Here is a 26,031-nt window from a genome sequence, read left to right on the forward strand (position 1 = left end):
TCCATGGCACTGCCACAGCTTTTTGGTTTTATGTACTATGAAGGGAAACTGCCTTATCATTTGTATTAAGAAAAGAATTTTTCTTTACTTCTGTCTCTTAATGTAAATCCCTAGTTCAGCACAACTTCCAGAGCATGGGGGACTTCACTTGCAGTTTTACTGCAGCACTGAGGATGTTTTTACCCACTGCACTTGCCTACTCCTTTCAGACATCCCCAGTATTAGCGAGATGGAGTGTGTAATTACAAAAGCCCTGCGACTGTGTTATCTCAACAGTGAATTTTGTTTTCGTTCAGATAGGAAAATGCAGTAATAAAGTAATTTACATTCCTCTTAAATTGCAGTTTTCTTATTTCATACCAGAATTTAGTCTCCTAATAAGGAACAAGCAGATCAAATTGAAATATCTGCTTTCCCCCCCAACCCCCCTTTCAAATTGCTCTGCTTTAAAATGCCTTGCTTGCTTGCTGAGTAGGCACAGCTTGTGTTTAAGTGGCCGTTCTCAGTCTAGGGGTTAAAGGTTTCTTTGGGAGACCCATGTTTTGAAAAGAATGGCTTCATCCTGAGTTGTGTCAATTATAGAAAGGTCACTCTCCACAGCCAGAGCCCTGAGCCCTGAAATGCTTGTTGTGTTAAAAGCTGTCAGAGGCTTTCCTAAAAACTGCTGGGATAGCAATATTAACTCGGACATAATAAGAGGAAAGGTGAGGTAGAAAAACTTTTCACCCTTCCCTACTATGAGAATTTGTCTTTTAGATATTCCTTGAGTTCATCCAAACCTGTCATTCATATTATTCCACTGTGGAAGATTCCTTGCCTAAATATTGTTCTCGCTCCTTCCCCCAGATTACCAACATTTCAGCAACCTTCTATAAAATGTCAGAACAAGAAGTACACTTTTCCAGCATGCTCTGAGGAAAGCTAGCTGCAGCAATTTCAGACAGAACTAGCAGTTCTGTCTGCCTGTCTCCTCTACAGGAGGTTACCACTCCCCAAACAGCCGGCATCTCGGCCTCTTCAAATGTGCAAAGCTCATTAGAGTGGGCCTGGGATGAGCTGCCAGGATTTGCACTGAAGTGCCCCAGGCAGATGAGCACATTCCAATTCAACAATCCTGCTGCCCTATATTTGCACAGGGATGGCAACAAAAAGCTGCAGGGGAGGGAATTTGGAAACGTGTTAAACACTGCAGTTGTCTGCTAAGTGACCATAATTGCAGACCTGAGCTCTTCAGATTCCTGTCTAAAACCATAGGGTCTCTCACCTGTGCACGATCTGGAAGAAGTTCGGCAGTGATATAAACATTCCGCCTTGTACTTGGGGCTGTGCTGTTTGTCCAGTTTGACCTACAGTCAGCCAGGGAGGAAAGCAAAGCCAAGGAGCATCTGTCTGAAAAGCTACGGGGTTTTGCCACCACTAGGATGCAGGATTTCAAGAAAAGAAGGAAGCCACAATTAGCCCCCCATGGAAAATGTGAAGAAGCTGAGGTGCAGCAGCATCATTTATTAAAACCACAAGCAAATCCATGAAATGACTGGGCACAACAAAGAACAAGTCAGCTTCCTTCCCCAGCTCTGCTTGAACTGTTTTTTTCCCAATACCTCCAATGCAAATATCGTGTGTTAGAGTTTGTTTTTAACGCTTGCTTCAGCAATCAGCAGTTGAACATGAGCCACAGGTTCTGAGAGCCAGACAATGCTCAGCTCTGCACAAAATCCTTCTGTGGACCAGGAGCAAGTGCTCTTGTTTCTCCTGTTCCGGTCACGCCATCCCACCTTCACAGTGCACTAGGACCTGTAAGGTGCTTTGATTAATTGAAAAGTTCTGGTCTGTCTTCTTATCATAAGTTCTGTAATAACCAGGGGAAGCCTTATTGTGATGTAGGAAAGAAACCCCTGAACCTCACCAGTCACAAGCATTCAATTTAAATGATTAAAATCCTTTTCATGACATGCAATTTCTCTGTATGTTTAATATATGCTCTCTCAGTTTGAGAAAGTATTGATGTTTCTAGAGTTCCCCTCATTCATCTCATTGCCCTGTCTCTGCCATCCTCCACAGGAACACAGTTTTTCTTTAGGAGAAAAAGAAACCATTTGTTGCCTACATTGCTTATGCTAAACCAGATTATCTACTATGGGTGAAATTCTTCTGTCCTTGATGTTTTCTGTTAGAATTACATCTGAGAACTAAGAAAAACCAGGGATTTGGTCCTGGCTGGAAGCCAAAATTTTTGACTTCTCTCAAGCAGTACAATGTACCCCTCCTACTGAGTCAAGCTTTTTCTCTGAGGTCTCTAAGATATACCTGGAAAAAGGACATACAGCCAGTAAAACATATGTGTTTTGACTGATCACTTCATTGAAGCATCTGAGGGAGCTCATCTGCATTAGTAAATGAGGATCTAGGAATTGTGTGATTTTCATAGAATCCCAGACTGGTTTGTGCTGGAAGGGAGCTGAGTTCCAACCCCCTGCCACGGGCAGGGACACCTTCCACTAGAGCAGGTTGCTCCAAGCCCCTGTGTCCAGCCTGGCCTTGAACACTGCCAGGGATGGGGCAGCCACAGCTTCTCTGGGCACCCTGTGCCAGCGCCTCAGCACCCTCACAGGGAAGAACTTCTGCCTAAGAGCTCATCTGAGTCTCTCCTCTGGCAGGTTAAAGCCATTCCCCCTTATTCTGTCCCTACAGACGCTTGCCCAAAGCCCCTCTTCAGGTTTCTTGTAGCCCCTTTAGGCACTGGGAGCTGCTCTATGGTCTCCCTGGAGCCTTCTGTTCTGCAGGTGAGATGATTTTGTGCACTAACGCAGAGGGCGGGAGCAAGAACAACCGTGCGCGGGCAGCGCACCGGCACCCGAGCGCCGGAAGCACCAGCAGTGCCAAAGCCAGCGCAGACCCCGCACCCGCGGGTGCCGCTCGCAGCGGGGCCGGGCGCGAACCCGCGGCACGCCGGGCGCGGGAGCCGCAGCCTCACCTCTGCCTCCAGGTGGCGCCGCCGCCCCGTCCTCGGCGCCCGCGCGGCCGGGCCGCCGCCCGTTGCTGAGGGTGGGTCCGTCCGCAGGGCGCAGCCGCCAGTTGAGCCCCAGGAGGTGCATGGCTGCGGGGACAAACCGACAGTCAGTGCGAGAGCCGCGCAGAGCGGCGAAGCGGCGCGGGCTGCCCCGTCACACCGCTCTGGACCGCGCCGCCAGGCAGCAAGCCTCATAGGAGTGTGAACAAGGCAACACCCCCCGCCCCAAGCAAGCCCTGATGGCTCGCGCACATCTGCCTTTTTGTTGTTAATTTTAGTTCTCGGATCTTTAAAACTGCTGAAACGCAAAGGGACAATGCGCACAACCCCGCGTATCAAACAGAGCAGAGCGTTTTGCTCAGACCACAGCATCCCGCACAACCGTCCCGGCTCACACACTCCAGGGGGATGCGTTCCTGGAAACAAAGCACCACTGCAAATACCAGCTCGAGTTGAAATTATAGGTGATAATTTATACGTTGATTACAAAATTAGCTTTAGCCCTATGTATGCTAATGACATTGTAATGCAATTACTTTGTGTTTATTACAACTTATTTAAATCAACAGATTTAACAGCCTCTGTCTTCATTCTGCAGATTAAGCTTTCCCAACAAGCACAGGCCTTTGCCAATCCTTTGACCTCACAGGTTGTTCTAACCCCATGTGCCCAGCCGGGAGGTTTCCCAGCTCACAAAGCTGGCTGGTGCAGCACCATGCCATGGGCCCCAGGCACACCTAAGAGATGGAGCAGGAGAAAGGCCATGGCACCACCGCCACCAGTGCGTGAGTGATAGGCGCTGTGGTAGGGGCTAATTGAATAAGTCCTGTGCATAATGCATGAGACTCGACAGGTCTGAATCATTCAGCTAGAGGATTTATGTGCATCTTCACCCTGTATAAACAGAAGCTACCGGAATACATCTCCATACTTTCATCATATTATCCCTATGGCATCCTCTCAATCTAGAGGGATAGAAAAGCCCACCGAGCTGCTTTTATTCACTTTCTTTATGTCCCCCTGTTTACATAGAATGTATGTAAACCCACATACCACAGAGAAGAGCATTCTCGCTTTTATACTAAAATGGTGTTTGAGGGGATTCACTATCAATTTAGAGGCAGAAAATACACGTGATTATGGGCACCCTTATAATCGTTCAGTTCTGCAGTGTGAGATCCATGTAAGATTAGCAGATACTTTGCATCTAAATACAAGCAATTGTAGAAGAGCTGGTGTGGTCACAAAGGACCAGCAGCGTCACATAGCCCAAGTGTTCAGAGATTAAAGGGTTGGGATAGGTGAGGCAAAAGAGACTTCTCACAGGAACTACCAAGTACAGTGCTTGAAACAGATATAATCTCTGACTACAGGGAATGCATTTAGATGTGACCGATTCCTACATATATTCCTAAAACCAAACAAAGCACCTCCCACCCCCAAAATCCATCTCTCCCAACTCCTGGGAATCTCTCAGCACACAATCTATGCAGTTTAACCTTCCTATTTTTGACAAATGCAGCCGAGAAGCAAGACAGCTTTCAGAACATCACCTTCCCCTAGATATACCTATGGACTAAGCGGATGTCTAAGAAGAACAACTAAAATCAGGAGACATCCTGTGGGGAGAGGGCAGTTGCCAGACTTTGCATTCATCCTGAATTTGCAAAATTATATTTCCATCAGGAAAAAAGCCTCAAAATGCAATAAAGCACATGGTATTTTTAAAAAAATACTAAGGATGAACCTGAAAAGGATGTTTTGCTGAGAAACTAATCCAAATTTATTTCTATGTTTAAGAATTACTGGAAAATAGACAAAATTTTTATGTGGGATCAAATGTTTTCTTCAATTACAATCTTTTTTTTTTTTGTTTTGCCAAAACAAACATTTTCAAAGGTTTTTCACTCTCATCTCAAGCAACTATTTTTCTTTTCAGGATGGCATCGAAACTGAAAAATAAAGCTCAAACAGCAAACAAGTCTCTAGCTCATACAGACCCTCCCCACCGCATGAGGGAGCATCTAGAGGGGAAGGGCTGGGGACAGCAGGCAGCAGAGCAGCTCCTGGCCTGTTTGTGCTGCCCGCAATTCCCATACCATGCGCACAACGCGGGGCTCAAGCTGGGCTGCACCACCCCCATGAGCAAAGAGTGCATAAAGATGAAGTGGATTTTAGAGCCCCAAAGCGATAGCAAGTCACAGAGGGGAATTAGACTTCTGTGGTTTATACTCTCAGTGTGTCTATTCCAAGTTGCAATTCTTGCATATTTTACTGCAAGCTTAACCATAAATGTAGGTCACTTGCAGAGATGAAAGTCTGCTGCTTCGAGTGTGAAACACTCCTTACAACAAAGAGATAAGGAACTCAGAACTAATAGTCTGTCCAAGAGAATTATAGTCGTTAACTGATAATTACCAGGTAAATTCAGACAAGGAATTATAAAAGATCTTATTAACATGGTATTAAGGAAAACTGCGATCCATCTGCTTCCAAGCACACATGATTTCATTAATAACTCCATTGCTCTGTTTTTTAATCATAGATGCACATTAGGTAGGAGCAATTAGAGCTCCTTCCTAACGGGGCACGCCTGCTGTAGTCCCTTACAGAGACAAAGATGACAATCTCCTGCACAGCTCACATATCCATTACGTGATCTACAAACTTCTACTAAGACAGCTGAAGTCACACACATGAGGAACGTTCACCTTCTACTGAGAATACATCGCAAAAAGTATGTCACAGGGGCCTGAGGGGAAAGCTCCGTGTTTGCATTGCACAGAGCAAGCCTGACTGGCTGCCAAGAGGGAGAACAAGGAGCTACCTATTCTCTCCTGCTTCAGAATGCTATGAGATGGCAAATTTATATGATTAACCTTTTGTTCTGTTAATCAAACAAAAATGCCTCCAGCAAAGGAATAAGTAGGAGCCTGTTTAATTAGAAATACGGGGAGCTACTCAGAAGTCAAGTGCCTATGTGTCAGAAGAGAAATTCTGGGCTAGTGAATTTATGCCTGTTTCCTTTGTTTTCTATTGGTGGTATTATTATTATTATTATATTATTATTATTATTTTAAACTACAACTAAATGATCTGTGATGCTCTGGCTTTGCCTTCTTCCTGAAAGACACACTTTCACCATATTCACTAGACAGCTGGGTTGGGATACTCAGCTTGATCCAAAGCTGATCATCAAGATGAGCACTGATTTTCCAAAACAACCCATTTACTTGAACACATTTCTTGTGCTTCTGTGCTTCACATTTGGTTAGAGATTAACCTTCAGGGACAAACACACCCCTGAAGATTTAAAACACGAAAAAGTGTTATTTCATCTGTTACATGTATGGGGTATTCATAAATTATACTTTACAGAGGGCTCACGTATGTTTTGTAGGTATTATTTGGATATGTTTGCTTTTTCCCCCTCAACATTTAAGCATATTTTCTAAGGTGTCTGATACCTGATTTTCAAGCATTGGACTTGTCAGAATTTATCTGGTTCATTTAACACTAACATCTAGTAACACCGGATAATGAATTGTGTATTTATATTCTCTAAAAAATAAGACTAAAGAAACCATACATTTTCAAGTAAAACCTTTGAGGTTAGGTAAAAAGTAATAATCAACCTCTCCCTCCCTCCCTCCCCAGCAACGCACACAGAGAGCGAAAGCATCTGAACCTGCATACCCATCAAGAACAAAAGCAGAGAACTAGTTCATTACTCCAGGTGGTAGAGCTGTCAAGGATCAATCTGAGACTTACATAAGATAGAGGTTGCTAGAGTGAATCACAAATTATTTTAAGAAATCCCAAAAGGCATACAAATCCACAGAAAAATTACTAAACTTACATGCAAAACTTTCTTGAATGTTCTCTAAGACTCAGCAGTGTCCCCATATTACTTTCTCATTCAGTCTTCTCTCATTATGGCCATAAACCCAGTGCTCACTCCATTCAGGGTTCAGTCTAATGGACACTGGTTTCCAAGCTCAGAAAGCTCTGTCTTCCCTTTGTGCTCTCCTGTCACTCGACCATGTGTTTTTAAAATGAGAGACCTCTAGTGTCTTCATGTGCTAGAGATCTCTTTGCAGTTCAACTCAGTGCCTGCCAGTAGGCAGGGCAGAATCAGGCTTTGCACTTTGCCCTTTAATCTCTGGTATTCCTTCTTAAAGGGAGAAATATGCAGATTAACAAGCCACCATTTTCCCCATTCCTATTGCATCTTCCCAGTTGAGGTCTGGAAGATACACACCACTTGCATGTTAGAAAGTTCGGTATTCCCTTAGCAACTCAAAAAGATGGGAAGATTATAAAAGTGAACAGAATTCAAAATGTTTCCATATATTAATTTTCCAAGTTGTCATGGCTAGTAAACCCTAAGTGATTGTCATCCAAAATGAACCCATTAAACTATGATATCACTTTGTCAGGATGTATCTAGTCATGTTTAACTGTAGCAGGTTAGCCTCTTTTCAGATGTAAAAGAAATTGGTCCATTATATCATGAGCAGTATTAGCAAATAAACAGTAAAAGCACATTTGCTATGTGTAGACTATTGGATTATAGTGGAGTGGAAACACTAGAAGCTTCCTTTCAATCCACTCATGAGCTGAACAATGATGTAACTCTGTTTATTCCATATACTTAGTCTCGAGCAACATCAGTATGATTTCCAAATCAGGCCTCATGCATCATAGACATGATGAAACAGAAGGTACCTACTAAATCTTAGCAACATGTAATTTCAAAGTAAATATATTCAAAGAACTATCTGCACATGTTTCTTATTTCATACGGACTGTATATTATTTCAGTGCACCACAGTATTTGCATGGAGCAAAAGTAGTTTAGTGTTTTATATGTCTAAGTGCATATAGATGGGTAATCCAGATAACTTGGAAAGAATAAATGTATCCCCCAAAATTAAAAAAAATCATAAAACATTACTGCATGCTTACATTGTATTAAATGTTATTCAGCTGAGAGTCATGGTTTTTTTACTCATTACTTCTTGATCATGCAACAGAAATCTAGGAATACCAGAAATACTGATCACAATTGTAATTCATAAAATAACAATGACTTAAAAGACTAGAAACGTAGTAGTTTAATGTTCTACTACTATTTCTCTGGAGAAATAAGTTCAAGTTCAACCCAAGTCACAAGTAAAATGAGTGCGTTAGGCCTATTCCCTAGTGATTACTTGCCCCCATTACAAAATGAATGCACAATTTATCACAACTGACAACCTCTCCTCAAGAGATGCCTGAGACAGGAATAGCAGGGGTCTGAAAGTCAGAAAAGAGCAATGGAAGAACTGCAGGGGAAAAGCTTGAATCGTGCCTGAAAACACTACACTTGATTCTAACCAGTGCTTTCAGGTCTCTATCTGAGGAGCACGGATTATTGGGTAGCTATAACATGAAAAGTAAGAAGCATTCCCCAGCTCCTCTTACATCTGAAGAGTTAACAAGACAGTTCACAAGCACACACACACCATCAGAATTTGCTGAACTAAGTCTCAGTTGAGATCCATATTTTGCTAACATGTTTTAGGATTAACAGAAGCTGAACACGGAGAGCTAGGCATTGTTGAAAGGGCAATTCTGCAAGTGTTATTTATGTATCAGGTATCTCAGCATTGTGGGCAACCAGGAAAAGTCCTCTCCCACAGAACTGGCAACAAATATTCCTGACAAAGTCAGATCTCAGTAAATCGTAGATGTTTTACAGCGGCTGACACCATCCTCTGCTCGATAATTTAGTTGGCCAACCTTCAGCTGTGTTTGCAGCAGGAGGAATACAAGCACTGTCAGTATGCAGCTGAAATGGAATATATGACTCCTTGACGATGGCTGAGGACTCATACAATTATACTTTTATACTCTGCTACCAGCAGAAAGGGACAGCGTCTCAAGGAAGTTCTAATCTGTGATTCTTCCAGTTTAACATGTATTTAAGTACTTGGAAAATCATTACCAAAGAATATGAGTCTTTGTTACATATAAGAAGTGGTCTTAAACAATGTGATCAAGTAGCAGCTTTCCTTGCTAGAGAAGCAATGCTATCTCTCCTAAAATTCAGGACTAACTGCCAGAACTTTCTGTTCTTCCTTGAATACCTAATGTGACTGTGACAAAGATGCCAGAGTTCCCCTGAGGGTATCCAAGAGATCTCAGAAAAAGTCATCACATTCCCAGGCCTTTTCCTAAAAGCAAAACAAAAGCCACATGACTTGCTAGGTGAACCATTTTTCATATATTATCTACAGGGAAGTTTAAAGTAGTATTTAAAAAAAATCCAAACCTATAATATATATATGTGACAGAATTCCTAACAGAAAACAGGCTGTGCAGGGTGCTGGCACAGTCTGCTGCTGATACTGCAACTTAAGAAAAGGGCTGACTGAGAACTATGTAAGGACATAATGCAACTGAGCAACTTGCCCATAAAATAAACAAAATTCAAACCCATTAAGATAAAATAACATACACTGGAGTGGAGTCATCTTAATTCCACATATAAAATAATGAGCTCTGGGCTGACTGTTAGCAAACTAAAGGGAAATGTGGGGCTAAATGATGAAGTTCCCTATAAGTTTTAAGTCAGTCAGACATTGAATCTTTATGGGAAGAGCAAACAAAGCCGGGAATATTGTTATGGCGCCTCCCCTCATCTCAGAAAAGACCTAGAAGAACCAAAGGTTGGAAGATCAGTAGAGAAGAGTACATAGATGATTTGCCTGTTCGCACAAGACAACCACTTTTGGATGCTGGAGGTAAATGAATGGATTATTTGATTTTTATCTGACCCAACACAGCTGCTCCTACACATATACAACACTCCTTGGTGTAGCTACGACTCCCAATGTTGCTTGAAGTATTTGATGCTTTTTTATTCCCTACACTGCTTGCCCCTACCCTCCCACCAACCCAGACAACCCAAGGAACGTTTAGATCAACATATCATGGGCAAACCCTTGAATTTTTATGCCATAAAGCATTTCCTAGAAGCAGTACTTTTAGGTACCTTAGGGCATAAGCTTTAGCACATCCAAATGAGCTGAGAATGCAGTATGTAAAATGGCAATTGCTGACATGCCACAAAGTTTGTGCAAGTTTCTCAACCGAGTGTAATTATTCACCAGCACAATAGTAAATACTCTATTTAATTAATAGCAAAACAGAGTCAATTATAATCAGAAGAGACAAAATATCTTGTTGGAGACCTCAGGGACACAGGAGATAAGAATTTAACTTTTACATTTGATACCACAGACCAGGTAAAAAAAAAAAATCTCTGGACTACAAGTTCTTGGGGAATTTATGAACTTGTGTTGTAATATTAATGACTACAAATCCTACAGATGTCATGTAAAGCATTTGGATGAACTCCTGATCATATTGTCTCCTCTACTTGTGAGCATTCAACTGTTTGCAGGGAAAGGTTAAAGTAGTATTTCAAAACCAGATCACTTGATCTATGTTTAATATTACTGTTGTAGAATGCATGCAAAAAGTACTGCTTATTGACTGTGGTCATTGAAGCTCAACAACAAATAGATGCCTTACTTTCAAGGTCATTCACTCTCAGTAAATCATCTTAATAATTAGTATGCTATTTGGTATGCACTATGTTCTCTTAATAAATTTAAATGAAAACTTCATTTGGGAGCTCCATTTAAAGCATTATCTGCTATACAACTTGAAGACTTCACAGATCACACTATTTTCATTAAAGAAATAGGTTTGCCTGTATTATGGCCAGAGAGCACGATAAAAAACCATTTTTCTGTCTGATTTATCCTATCCATAACATTGAACTTCTCAGAGTCACTTTTTTTCGTTTACAGTGTTGAAAATCCAGAATTCCACTAAGTACAATGGCACTGCTGCATATTTGTATAGCTTGTAACATAGGTTTTTCCACTTCTCCATCAATTGAATTAAGCTGATACTGTTACCCACATACAAGGTTCTATATGTAACCCATCTACAAGTTTATGCTGGTTAACTGTGCCTGAGCTTTTCAATAGTTTTACTTAAAATAATTCCTTGAAACTTCCCAAAGAGAATGACAGAGTGATTTTCTGACTACATGAGGAAAGCCACGAGAACTGATTTCCCAGTAAGCTTAAGAAGCAATGAATGTAATAAATGCCAGGCTGCCGTTTCTGCCTTTATACAGCTGCAGAGAGAATACAGCTCTGAGCTTCTCTAATCCAAGAGTGATCCTATGAACAGTCACAGTAAAACTTGAATTTCAGCACCTCACTTTCTTGGACATAAGCTGAGGGAGGCAGAGGCAGACCCTTTGCTCCTGTGCTCCGTGTAAGGGGAGTGCTTGGTGCCTCCCCTGCACAGCAGAAATGTCAGGCATGCTCCTTCCGCTCACCAGGGAGACACAGGAGATATTGTGCCTTTTTGAGTACACAATGGAAAGGAAAGTTGGCTTCACACAATCTGAAACATAAGAAAGCAATCCTTAGGCATAATTTCACCCTCAGCGTGTAAACTCTTTTAGACAATAAACTGTTTAGAACAGGGCTTTTGCTTTAAAGCATCCAGCCCAAGAAGCATTTTATAGAAATCCCACAAAGGATCTCTGAATAAGTGTATTGTTATCATCCGCAGTGAAACTTCTGCTGGGAATTATTAATTGCTTTCTTTTCAATAAATGTTATTAAAGATTAAAAAGGAGATGGAAGGAGGGCTGTAAGATGGTTCATTGTCACTGTGTTCATATGGAAGAAATAGGGGACCCAAAAAAAGCAGCATTTTTTTTCTGAATTGGTCCCCTCCCTGCAAGCTGACTGACTTCTTTCCCCATGTGCGTCAATAAACTGAATGGAATGAATTTTCAAAGCACAGCATGAAAGATATACCCACAAATCCCATTAGTAGTAATGTGATTTGTGTGCTTATCTGCCATGCAATGCTTTGAAAGTTCATTCCTCTATGTTCAACTTCAGTCTTTCTACTTCCAAAAACACTTGAAAAGCTTACACACGCAGTTACTTTGGGAGTGGGGAAAAACAGAGGATGTGGAGACCTGTCTCCCAGTTCCAAGGATAACAAGCAAGCAGAGCTTCAGCCTGCAGAACAAGAGTTGTACCTTGGGTGGTTGTTAGCTCCCCAGTCACCATTCCGAGAAACAATCCCTGCTTTAGACTATTCAACTTTTCTCACTTCAGTCCTCTTCACTGAAATGCTTTGATTTTATGCCACTTTGAGCTATCTTTTTGTCACAAGAAGGGTAACAGCATTGCATGCTACCTTCAGAATCTGGAATCTCCCGACAAAGACCTTAAAAGAGAAGCAGAGTACCATGCACTATTCATTTATTCTTGTGACAGGCCTTAGATTGTACAGAACGTAGAAAACTGGCACAAGATTAATCAGTTCCTGAGACTATATAAAATGAACTCATGGCAATTTAAGAGTCAAGGCTGTAATCTTTTTGGTCTTGCATCTGAACTAGGTGGTTGCAACTAATAAGAAAAGTGTTTATATTTTTATTTACCTAAAACAGCATCTTTCAGCCTGGAAGATCCCAAATCTCATTATACAATATCCACTTTACCAAACAAAAACTTTACAAAAGTTTTGCCAAAATACTGCCACTTTTGAAGTAGGCTTAGAATAGCAGAAAGGGATACTCTTGCCTATACACAACGGAAAACCTAATTTTTCTGGAGCCATTGTGAGCATTTAATGTTAATGCAAAGTAAGTTGAATCCAATTTTAATTTCACACCTAAAAGACACCATTATCATGAACAAAGTACCCAGCTCATCTTTATTCTGTTTCCAAGAAGAGGAAGAACCTAGCTGAGACTTGGAACTGGTGTTTCAAGGAATATAGACACGAATCTACCCTCCAAAATCACCGATGCCTGAACTTACAAGAATTACAATAACTGCTTTACTTTGTAACCCTAAAAGATATCATGTCAAACATTTATTTGACTATGGTCATCTTCTGAAACAGTAACTGCCCTAACCTGTACAAACATGCTGAACAAGGTTTTCATAATCTAACTGTTCCAAAGCACTCAGACCTTGACTCAACCTCTGGTTGTTAGCCATATTGGTAAGAAAATAGTTTTAACCTTTATTACTCCTTTACATACACCAAATGCTGTGGAACTGCATGATTATGAATGGCCAAATTTCTCTCCACAGTGCAAAAAAAGTCATAGAATCACAGAATGGTTTGGGTTGGAAAGGACCTTATGATAGTCTAGTTCCAATCCCCTGCCATGGGCAGGGACACCACACCCTAGACCACGTAATTTCTGATCACAGACTATATTCTTCGCTTAAGTAAATATGATTTCTTCTCACAAAGCTTCTCATTCAACACTATGAGCTATTTATACTTCTCTCACAATATGCTTCAGAAGGTAGATAGAAACATAGCCTAAATTGTATCTTGACATTGAGATACAGGCACAGATTATATTTAGCATCTAGGCAGATTCAGACCTTACGTATGCTTTGCAAAGCTCACATTATTAATGTGTTGTGAACTAGATGTCCTACTGATCCAGAAGAGAAACATCTATGAAAATCAAATATACAGCTTTTATTTGATAAATATATTATACAGTCAGTTACAGCCTTGTAACTCAGATTCTTTTGTGTTTTGGGTTTTTTTAAAGTTTTTTCCATTGTCCTTACATGATTTCTATTCAGCATTTCCCGTAATGGGTTAACCGTAACTGGGCTATATCCTATTTTTAATCTTATACCTGTCTTATTCTTGCCAGGTTTCCAAGTCTGAAGTTTGCTTATTTTGCCTTCACAGGAAAAAATTATTTTCCATCAAAGCAGAGACTGAAAGCTTGCCCTTCTGCATCCTTGCCTTCCCAGCTTCCCATCTAGAACTCTAGAGCAGGGAAGTACAGGCTGCAATGAGGACAGGATTTCAGTGTGATCATGCCAATCTGGAAGTACAATAGGAAACAGAGAAATCAGTGAAGGGTTTACATGGTGCCAGGATTTTAGTGTCTGATCACTGCTTTCTTTCGAAGTGACAGACCGCAGCAGGTTACGTTTTACAAGGAATTTCTGTGTATGTATGTTCATATATGATTATCAGTTGCATCACCAACACATCCTGTTATCCAATTTCATGAGCCAATGTAGGAATGAAGAAAAGTTTGCCTATGCATTTTAAGTCCCAAGAAACATCATGACAGCACACCAGTCTACATAAGCCCACTTTGAGCAGCCTGGGCTGGTGGAAGGTGCCCCTGCCCATGGCAGGGGGTTGGAACTGGATGAGCTTTTTTTTAAGGTCCCTTCCAACCCAAACCACTCTGTGATTCGATGATTTCAAGCACTCTGCACTAATGCATGATGGAAGACAAGTACATTTAATTTGGATACCTACATCCCACTTTATCTAAGGAACATTATCATAACATACGCTTAATTAAATATTAATATTTTTGTTACTTATCTATTATGTCTTAAATTGCCTTTTATAATACAGGTTTTTAAGACTAGCTCCATTTGATATTCTTATTGATATAACAGAATTCACAGCAGAGCTAGTAGAAATCACTGTTGCAGACAGAGCTGCTGTCCACAAGAGAAAAATGAAGCCTGCTTATTGTACAGAGCATCTGATACCTGATCATTTTAATGAAGACTTCCGTCTTGCATACAAAGTGGTGCAGAAGCCAGTTCCACTGGCTGAGGTCAGCAATGCAGAATGCTCATCATCAGTCAGTTTAGAGCTGTTTAAAATCAAGGCCCATTGTAATCAAGGTCAAAATTGTCAAGAACTTCAGTGGAGAGAGCTTTACTTCAGAACTCCTCTATTTATTTTAAGTATCTGAGGCCAAGAATATCATACGAATGCTTGAAAAAATTGTTTTCTACAAGCAACAGCAATGAGACCCATAAAAAACTTTACCCTCCGAAGTCAACAACATAAATTGCAGGGTGAATTGGACATGAGTGATAATGCATTAGCATATGCATCTCTGTATACAATTAATTAATGAATCATAGAATAAAATAGGAGCTAGATTACATATCCTCAAAAACCTTTGGCTTCAATTGCATACACTTTGTAAAGCATAACTGGATTATGTTAAATGAGTAAGACAGTAAATTTTAACATATGTGACCATATTAATTAATAACACCAATAAAATAACCCGAAATTATCCTTGAAAGAGAAGACAACTTATGCTACAAGGGGCAAAAAAGCAATATATACGAGCTATAGAACTACACATTAGGACCTTGTAGCTAACTCTCAGGCTGAGAGAGTTGGGGCTGTTCAGCCTGGAGAAGAGAAGCTGTGTGGAGACCTCAGAGCAGCTGCCAGTATCTGAAGGGGGCTACAAGGATGCTGGGGAGGGACTCTTCCTTAGCGACTGTAGTGGTAGGACAAGGGGTAATGGGTTCAAACTTCAACAGGGGAAGTTTAGACTAGATATAAGGAGGAAGCTCTTTACAGTGAGGGTGGTGAAGCACTGGAATGGGTTGCCCGGGGAGGCTGTGGATGCTCCATCCCTGGCAGTGTTCAAGGCCAGGTTGGACAGAGCCTTGGACCACATGGTTTAGTGCGAGGTGTCCCTGCGTGTGGCAGGGGGGTTGGAACTAGATGATCTTAAGGTCCTTTCCAACCCTTACTATTCTATGATTCTATGATTCTACTTCTTCATGTCTGTAACACTCAGTTGGCCATCAACCAAAGCAGGATTACATACCTTCTTTTCATTGATGGATGAAACAGTAAATACTATATTTAAAAAGAATACCAAACCGTAAACTAGATTGAAAACTCATCTAGCATTTCAGCTTCACTCTTCCCTGTGAAATTCATTTCCCTTTTTCTTTCCTTTCAAGAATTTGCTTCCTCTTGGAAGCAGATATCAAAGCTGCTCCTTGATGACTTAAAAGAAAAATGACTAGAAACTCCTCGGTGTCACTGTATCTGACAAGTTTCTGCAATGTATTTACCTCCTTCTTTCACAACGTTATTAACATTTAAGTACCCAGAAAGTGCTACAGCTGAGATTTTTTTCCCACCCATTACAATTTCAAAATGATGCATTTGATTTTATGGCCTAATAGAGAAAACCTGCTCCTGTCTCCTGGAAGTGCTGTCCATACTAATTAGTGAGGAATACAATATACGCAACCTTTATTTTGCTAGGATCTGAACAGAAATCTCAATGAAGACTACCAAACCTATTCATAAATCTTTACAAATCTCACCTTTTAGGACAGGTTTAAAAAAAAACCCAACGCCGTGATAACACCCACAGTTATTTCACCAATTTTTCCATTTAAATGGGATTTTGACAATTTAATGACTGCATTCTTTCAAAAATAACAATGGTATTATACGACTGTCATGTAAATGTAACTCAGGATTGCTATCAGTTCATAAAATTATTCCAGAAATCTGTTCACATCCCGTGTTTTTGCAGAGTTTACATAAACTGCAACTCTCACTTTGTTGTTGAAGAGTATTTTAACATTTGCATTCAAGTCCTCAGAGGTGAATGTTCGGTTCAGATGCAGGATTAATAAACTTCCATCCCTATATTACAGTACGGCATTTTATGCAAAAGCAGTTCTCAAAGAGCCCAGGCCTTTGGGACGAACCAGGCTCCAGGCCATTGCATTGTTAGCACTCAGGTTGCCAAAAGCACCATGAGAAAACCTGCTTTCACACTGGGCTTTCTAAAATATAATATCACCCAATGCAATAAGTAATGAAGATGAAATGACCCCATATTGTTCTGAACAATATATCTGACTGCACAGTACCAGTGAGGTCTGAGGAAGGAACGCATTATATTCCGCTGTATATTTCTGAGGCAGACCTGTGAAGTTCTTTGAACCTTTACTGAACCAATTCTGCATTTGAAATATTTTCAGGACTTTTATCTTCTCCATTTTAGCAAGCCAGACACAACATACTCCCTGCCTCCTGTCAGGGAACAATGGGAGGGACTGAGCGTGCAGTGGCTAAGCACTCTCATTGAAAAAACCAGGGGATGCTGCAATAATTGTCCTGAGAGGCTAGAAAGGAAACAAGACTCTATGCTGACAGCTTAGCTCAGCGTGAACTCTCATTTTTCACATGGAGCTAATTAAAAACTGAAATTAGTTAAATATGGAAATGACACTTGCAAGCACTTTAGCTGAGTTCTGGCAAAATCCCTCTAGAGTGCTGCGACGCTACCTGCTGCTTCAAAACTCCCCAACTGAATTTCACAGTTAAAAGGCTGAGCAAAGGGAAAGTTATTACAGAGATTTCCAATTCAAAATGTGTCTGTAAAATTCTAAATTAAATTTCATGGTAGCCCTTTCAGTAAGTAGAGACATACTGTGCAGCCCAACGACACGGTGCTCAAATAACATCCCTGCATGTATTCTCTGATTATCTCAACTTTAGGCACTGTGCTGGTGGTGCCAGCACTGTGAAGCCCACAAAGATACCAGCACTACAATGCTACAAAGATAAGCTGTGTACTGCTGCTGAAGTAGTCATTTGGAAAGCATGGATGCACAGGGCATAGAGGAATTACTTCCAGAGTTTAACAGTAAAGATCTCAGAATATCAGAACCCAAGGTCCAAAATATCTTATGCCTCCTGATTTACTTTATATTTGTAAGTAAGTGCTGAATACATATGCAGAGAAGGGTCTATACTACAATAAATTACATGGCCTATATATATCTATATCTCAAGGATTTACAGGCAAGGTAATAATAAAAAGCACTTCTGCCTATTTAAATGGGCATAAAGAACCAAGGGACTGGATATGCATAAAAGGTATGGTGACTGACATTAGCTTTTTGACTAAAGCACCATGTGAATTCCATTTTGGTGCATGTGACTTGCCTGGTATGCATAAAAGCAAGGGTATTTGCCCAAGGGCAAGTATGATTTCTGAATGCAACTTAACGAAACCCGCCCACGGAGCAGATAATTTTGGATCCATACCAAGGCATTCAGGATAGCCAATCACTTTCAGAACAACTGGAGCGTTTTGATTTTATTGTTTTTCCTACATTCCATCCCTCTACCCTTGAGGCAATCCCCTCCCACTGGCCTGCTGCCACTATTGCACCAACAAATTTCTGTCTAGGAAAGCCAGCAAAAGATGCCACATAGCATGAAAGCCACTGTTACTCCCAAGTCTGCTGGCAGGGGGGATTGCTGCACCCAGCCTGCCAAAACCTCTTCCCTGGCAGCTATCTGTATAATCTGTATATCATACCCAGGCTTTGCTAGTCCAGGGCCTTGAAATATCTCAGCTTACCCAGCTGGAGGGGATATGCTGCAGCTGCACCATCAGACCCTCTTATTTTATTGAATTTTGAATTGCAGTTTCAAAGCAATTCAAATGAATTTGCCCAAGGCCTCAGATCAGTAAAACTACTGATACCACCTGCAGCAGGCTTCCCAAATTTGAAGCATTTAAAAGCAGGTGACAGGATAGGAGCTTTCAATGTACGGACTAATACTCATGAAAAGCCTGCTAAACAAACTTGGGCATGCCCCTTTTTGGCAAGGAAGGAACTGTATGGCTTTCAGCCCAGTTCTCACAATAGCACTGGTAATAATGGGAAATTCCATTTTAAATTATGTTTTAAATCATGTATATTTTTCCAGGTTAAAAAGGAGACATTTATTGGATCACTAAGTTCCATCTATTTTAAAGCATTTATATGAGTGGAGATAAAGAGCAGACTATCACGAACATGAACTCTTAACAAGAGAGTGTATTAAGAAATCCAGGAACCAACATCCAGCAGGCTGAGGCCTCTTTCAAGTTTATGAAACTTCAATGAGATCATTACAACACGGGTTGCCCTCAGGGAGGAAATCTAAAAGCATGATCATAACACCCTTCCCTTCAAGTAGTATTTTTAATAATGCCCATTGCTTAGTCATATTCAATACCCTTAAACATCCTAGATAGTGTTGAAATATAAGTATATACAACATTATTTAAGTCCTGCAGGGACACAGAGGCTAATGGCAAGACTATAGTAAACAGGTCATATATTTTGACCAAGGTCCCCTGTTTAGAGCTTTACTTTTACAAAACAGTGGCAGTATGAATATCCAGAAAGGGCAGAACAATAATTAAAACAAAACAAACAAACAAAAACCCCAAACCAAACAAAACCCCTTGATACCCAGGGACATATGTAGTTACACTGAGCTGAGTCTCCTACAGATTCTGCACTGCTAGCATATCCCAGATCTGTCCGTGAGGAAACCACTAATGTTTCCCCACTCACAATGCCATCCAATTCTTCTTCCAGCAACCAGAAGCAAAAGATTAAATTCCCTATCTAGCAGTTGTCCATGCCCATGGTCCATTTAGAATGTGCCTGATTGACAGGTACAAGTTTAAAAACTACTGGGACACATACCTGCCTGGCTATGGCTGCCTATCTAACCAGGAACCAAAGCCTCAGCCAAAGGAAGCAGAGCATGTCAGCCAAAGTCCTTTGCAAGAACAAGGTGGTTGCGGTCCCAGCCTGGCACCTTGCCCTTACTTCATACTGAACAGGGATTCAGTGACTGAATATCGGTTCTTCTTGTTTCATTGCCCTGACTGTGCCTGTATACGCAACCCTGACAGAGCAATGATACAGCAGATAACTAGTACCTACTTCTCTTGTCTGTGGGTTTTAACAGCACCCATATTAATTGTATGAGTAACTACCATATTTGGGGAATCAGTATTCTTAAAGAGAGAAATTATTTATATCTTCTTCTCTCTCTCTTCTGCCATCCTACCTGAGTATACTCACAGGCAGATGCAGCTTGGTGAGGGAGCTAGAGGCAGAAATAGGGAATCTGGAGAAGGGTACTGTCAGATACAATCAGGCAGCTTACTTTGAACAGCAATCATAAGGCAACGACTTACGCCTTTTAAAAGATCCCTAAAGAATAAACTATAAGGAACTTGCTAGAAAGAACAACGTATATTCCAATCAACTCATGATTGTACTTCAGATCTGCAATGAACATTCTCTCTCCAAAGTGCTTTCTGCTATGCTCAGCACGTGATGTACATCTGGGTAAGCACCACTGGGATAAAGCCTAAAGACATGCTTACAAGGGGACATCCATGCAGACAACTGCTTTTGTCCCTAATGATTCTGGGAAAGTATTTACTCAAGAAGAAAATGAATAGTGGCTTAAAGGTGAGAAATTAAGACAGGATTTTCATCTTCAGCTACTTAAAGGTGTTTAATCATTCTCTTGTTTTTTTCCCCCTCTTGCACTCAGAAATATCCAGTAAAGTTTAAAAACTTGAATCAAGGAAAAAAAACTGAGCCTGCAGCCTTACTTCAGGGAGGAAGAAGAGAGGAGGGAGCAAAAGTGGGCTGACAGACAGAAATCCATTATTTATTCTTTCCATATCCAATATACCATAGCAGTGTGAGCCAGGGAATTACACCCACCAAACACACATACTACCACCATCTTTGCCCTTGTAGGAATCATTTCAGTGCTCAGAAGATGCAGCATGCACAACCCAGCAATGCCATCCTTCTGCATAAACCAGCCTCCATATGCAGAAGGCAATGGAGCGAAGATTATTCCCAAAGCTGGGGCCAAGAAAGGACTATTGGTTCCAGGAGACTGGCGAGCCAGGTACCCCCAGAGAGTGTACAAGCTGGTTCTTTGAGCCATAGGCGAGAACAACACTTGTTGTGAACAACACTAAGATCGTTCAGCCTCACTCTGAACTGCTGCCTCATACCCTTCTTTGTAAACAGAGCCTAAAATCATCCCATAAGAGGCAGAAGGAGTAACTTTCTGACTTTGCCAAATACAGGCTTCTCAGTGGGAGCTACACAGGTGTTGCTCTGTAAAGTGATTCTGGCATTCTAGATAGATAGTCTAAGTCGATTAACGAATTCCTTAAATTGTAAAACTTTAGTCAAGATCATTTGCAAATGCAAACCTGGAGTTCAATTATGTTTTACCAGTGGATGACACAATTACAAGAAAAAACCTGTTTTTATAGCTCAACCATCTTTTCCCCTTGGTTATCAATTTTTAAATACAGGGCAAGAAAAAAAGTGTGCTTTTGAGAAAATTCTGAACACATAAATGTTTCAGATCGGTTCTACTGCACAGAAGAAAATGTTTCTTTTAATAGTGTGATTCGATGTAATTTTCCTTATGATTTTTCTTAAGGTACAGCAAATGCTGAACAGAAAATGGCACATATTTCATTTCAAGATACAGAGCCAAATTCATCCCTGCATCTTTTTCATGCCCCATTGGTCTAAGCCAATTATTTTCAATGTAGCTATATCAGTGTGAAAAAGGAATAATGCAATCATGAATCAAGTCCATACTATTTTTCACAACAATTCCACTTCAGCAAAGCCTTAGATATAACCTAGTGAACCACAGATCACAGTAATATTTTATAAAATTTATTGAATAAAACGTATTAAACAAACTTACCTTTCTGTCTGTATCTTAGCAACTTAGCAACCCTTAAAATATCTGAACATGGGGAACAAGCTTCCCAAATCTTACCTACAAATGCAGACTTTACTTTTGAGAATAGCTGTGCCAGCACTGATGGCCATAATTGCGAGAATAAATTTTGCAGAATGGGGCTGTAACGCACACATTTTACCCGTACCTGCACAAAGTCCTTAAGGTACCTCTTAATTAGTGGTATCATTTTCTAGACTATTCACTAGATCTGTCATGTAAATTCAATGGCAGGGATATTAAGGCTTCATTACAGAAGATACCATATCCCTAAATAGCTTAAGCGTTCCATGGCCACTTGTCGCATGTTTTATGGTTTCCACTGAATTCAGTAAGAGCACCCAAAGTGAGCTGGAGGAAAGAACCTGCCCTACAGTACTGCATCTTGGGCTGGAGCACCCTTCACAGTACCAGTCTGATGCTCCATAACCAACTGTGGCCAATGAAGTACCACAGATGTACTGTACCTTAGTATGAACTCCTTGCTAGAAAGCCAAGAACAGTGCTAACTGAAGTTCAATGTCTGCATGCAGACAGGGGAATGAAACTTAATTCCTCATGGAAAAATGCAGTGGGACTGTATGAAAACTGCAGGAGCTGGTGCATACCAATGTTAGTCATATCTTTAAATAGATGGCAATAAATCCTTATTATTTGCAAGGAAAACTCATTTACACTAAAGCAACCTGCAGTTTTCCCTTGCAAGAGCCAAGCAGCAGCTTAACTCTGCACACAAAGGGTACAACCACTGTCAGCTTTGTGAAATGAGGGAGGATACAGTGTCAACAGGACCATGTCTAAGTGATAATTAGACCCAAGTAAGAAATCTGGGGTTAAAACCTGTAGTCTTAACTCAAGATTGCTCCCTCAGTACCTTTTCATCAGCTTGTTCATGATGTAGAGTTTAAATTAAAGCTTCTAACCCTGAGCTCAGTAGTGTGGAAAGAAAAACACTTCAGGAAAGCCTGGGTCTTCAGTCAGCTACGGAAAGGGCCAGATCCTCTCTGCTTGAGCCTCTGGGGCTCCTTATCTGTTGTGGGAAAAACAGATGTTTTGTGAGCTGGGAAACACATTTCTTTCCTTGCCAGCGCCAGGTTGACATCACAGATGTCCCCAGTCACCCCTCGCTCCTCACACACCTCATGGCTTCTCACCAGCGCTGGGAGGCCTGCCGCAGTCTGCGGCCAGGCCAGGGCATAGCCCTCATGGCTGCTGGGGCCCTGCCAGCTCCCCCTCCACTGCTGGGCCACCCGCCGGCCTGCGCCCGGCACTGCACAGGCTGCCCCGACTGCCTCGAGCAGTGCCAAAGCTCCATGTTCCTCAAGAGGAACGGGAGACGTGTGGCCCCTGCCCTTTCCGAAGAGCTGTAACCAAACCACATACAGGAAATCATAGAATCACAGAATCAACAGGGTTGGAAAAGAGCTTCAAGATCATCCAGTCCAACCACTCCCCAGCACTGCCAAGGCCACCACTAACCCATGGCACTGAGGCCTCGGCTACACGGTGTGTGAACACTTGCAGGGATGGTGACTCCAGCACTGCCCTGGGCAGCCTGTTCCAATGCCTGAGCACCCTTTGGGGAAGGAAGTGTTCCTCATCTCCATCTAAACCTCCCCTGGTGCAGCTTGGGGCCGTTTCCTCTTGTCCCATCACTTGTTCCTTGGGAGCAGAGAGCAGCCCCCTCCTGGCTCCATCCTCCTGTCAGGCAGTTGTAGAGAGCGATAAGGTCTCCCCTGAGCCTTCTCTTCTCCAGACTAAACCCCCCCAGGTCCCTCAGCCGTTCCTCATCACACTTGTGCTCCAGGCCCTGCACCAGCTCCGGTGCCCTTCTCTGGCCCCGCTCCAGCACCTCAATGTCTCTCTTGTAGTGAGGGGCCCAGAACTGACACAGGGTTTGAGGTGCGGCCTCACCACTGCCCAGCGCGGGAGGATGATCACTGCCCTGGCCCTGCTGACAACGCTATTGCTGATACATAAATGAGTGCAAGTGACTTAGTAAATGTAAGTATTGATACACTAGACATGTAAGAAACTACTTCAGCAATATCCCCTTTAAATATCCTCATGTGGGGTTTGTCAGAATTACTGTCAATGCTGTAACTAAAAAACTGAACAGTTCTCCAGTGCTACCGCAATATTACTCTGGTGTACCTAAGGCACTGGCATCCTGGAGACCGAGTTGGCACAAAGTGAGAAGATAAAGCATAGTACTGCTGAGTTTCCTCCTTTTTTTTTCCTAAAAGACAAATATAAATCTATCATTACTAAAATGTTTTCTTGACACAAGCACTGCAAAGAACAACTGGCTGTGACTAACCCCAACACAGGACCAGGCTCTGCTGTCACCCTTCTTTGACATCCTCCAGCTGCCAGAGATGGCATGCTGCTTAGCTTAGTTCACTTTAAAATTTCCTCCTGGATGGCTGTACTATGATTTCGTGTAGGCTGATGATTTAGTGGTTGCCTGCTGATATCAGAGAGAGAAGCATTTTTCCCTTCAGTGTCTGCTTTGTAAATCAATCACTAAATTATGTGCTACTTCATTCACATTTTTTTGGGCCTCTATCTGCCATAAGACACCTGCTGTGGCGATAACTGACAAAATATATGGAACCTGGGGAGAGGATGAGGAAAGACAGGAAGGAGGAGGGATACAACTATCTTTGCACATGCGACCTATTGGCAGAAATGCTCAGGAAGTGGCATACAAATGCTGTAGATTGAAGCTATTGAATTTTTTAGTAGCACAATACACTGCATAGCATTGCTCTTTAAATGCTTATATTCTGGTGCAACAGCAATCTTCAAAGCAGTAAAATAAGATGTACCCAGCTGTGTTCCAATTCATATACATCAAGAAGAAAACTTGTACTTTTCTATACTAATTTCACAAAGAAAGCATAAAAAGCTATCAAAAAGCTGAAAAAAAAAAATTCTACAGAGTCAAACCTTAACAATCAAGAAAAATAAATCTAGTTTTATTAATCTGTATCATGGAAACACAAGCAGTTTAAAGCACCTTTGCAACATCTCACCTAATTAATTTGTATCAGGTTGTCTGGATGGAATCATGATCTTACTGTCAAGATCAAAATATTCACTGTCTCCTCCACAAAACAATTATTAAAATCTTTAAAAGCAATTTAAGAATGTTGGCAGGCAGAGCTATTCACATTACAAACAAATATGTACTGTTAACATTCACATCTTATAGTTATCTTTCTTTTGCAAGGCCTTATTTATTTTTTTGTTTTCAGTAATACCATACAAATTACTTTCCTTGGAATCAGACTTAAGATTCCTTCAGATTCTTACATTAGAAAACATGCTACCACCACTAACAGTAACGCAAACAAAACAGAACTACTCCTACATGTAATAGCATTGAAAGGAGTGTAGTATAAGCATTAGAAGATGGATGAGTAAACCAGAGGTGGGAAAGACAGATTAGTGTGCGAGCAGAGTAATTCTGAAAGCTTCACTAGGGGGCTGGGATCTGCTCCCTCCAAAAGAAAATCAGCCAGAAAGCATAAATCGTACATTGCTCTTTCACCTTGTTCTGTAAAGTTCTTCAAGTTGTGTGGGAAAGAGAATAAAACTTGTCTTCCTCCCTTCAGAACAGAGCATTACTGTAAAATATTTAATTATTATTGTTACAGCTTCTGCCACATCAGATTGCACTTTAACTAATTTTATTTTTTAAGGTGAATGTCCTGCTAATAAAAGACACTAGACTGATAGTCCCAGAACCCCGTATTTACCATTTATTCTCAGAATAGGACTAGCACTGAAAGATTCTCCAAGCGGTCAGCTTCACTCCTACTCTGATGAAATTGCTCCTTTATCATTGTCTATTCCAGAAGAGTAATAGTCATCAGCTAAAATGGTAAAAAGTGACTTAACACTGTGTGTGGGCAGAGGGTGTCCTACCCGATATCCCAGCAACAACCAGTGAATTCTCTTAACGTCATGGGAGGGAAAAAAGCGCAGAAACAGCTGCACTTCCCCCCAAGGAGCAATGTTTCCCCAGTAAACGGCCCAAACAGCAGTACTTTGCCTCACAGGGACAGTATATTTGAGGTCCTGAAATATAAGTGGATACATAAGGTTGCGCTGGGTGAGCAAGTCCTGCATTCTGAAAAACACGAGGAAGATTTTAATTGCCTTGGTAGCACTTATGGCTACAGCCCTCTCCTTGCATAAAGTTACCTGGGAAAATCAAACTAGTTGGGGCACAAGCTGGTTAAGTGGAGCAGGACAGGGAGAAAATACTGACACACAGAACCCCAAAGCTTGGTTGACCCTGGCACTAAGTTTTAACAGAATATCAGAACTCAAATAGTATACTGATATTCTTCATTAAAATCACTTATAAAATGTCAGTTATTCACAAATAAAGGTGGTGAGATGGTAGCTAGAACAAATTATTGTGCCTACTGTAAGGGAAAATAATGTTAAAACATTGCTCCAAATGTGATATGAACAACTAG

At 41.3% G+C, this 26,031-nt stretch overlaps 1 protein-coding gene across 23 annotated transcripts in view; it reads right to left on the reverse strand.

The window, feature by feature from the left end:
* Nucleotides 1-26,031, reverse strand: part of TENM2 (teneurin transmembrane protein 2) — a 689,309-nt gene that overhangs the window by 126,907 nt on the left and 536,371 nt on the right. For 19 of the 23 annotated variants that reach the window (XM_030503751.1, XM_030503752.1, XM_030503758.1 and 16 more), the window contains one exon: nt 2,975-3,097. The exons of the other annotated variants lie outside the window; for them this stretch is intronic. In XM_030503751.1, the coding sequence (XP_030359611.1) occupies nt 2,975-3,097 (123 nt within the window). The remainder of the gene's footprint in view (nt 1-2,974; nt 3,098-26,031) is intronic. 23 annotated transcript variants of the gene reach the window in all.

The sequence above is a fragment of the Strigops habroptila genome, chromosome 12 (genome assembly GCF_004027225.2).
Source record: "Strigops habroptila isolate Jane chromosome 12, bStrHab1.2.pri, whole genome shotgun sequence".
NCBI classification, from domain to species: domain Eukaryota; kingdom Metazoa; phylum Chordata; class Aves; order Psittaciformes; family Psittacidae; genus Strigops; species Strigops habroptila.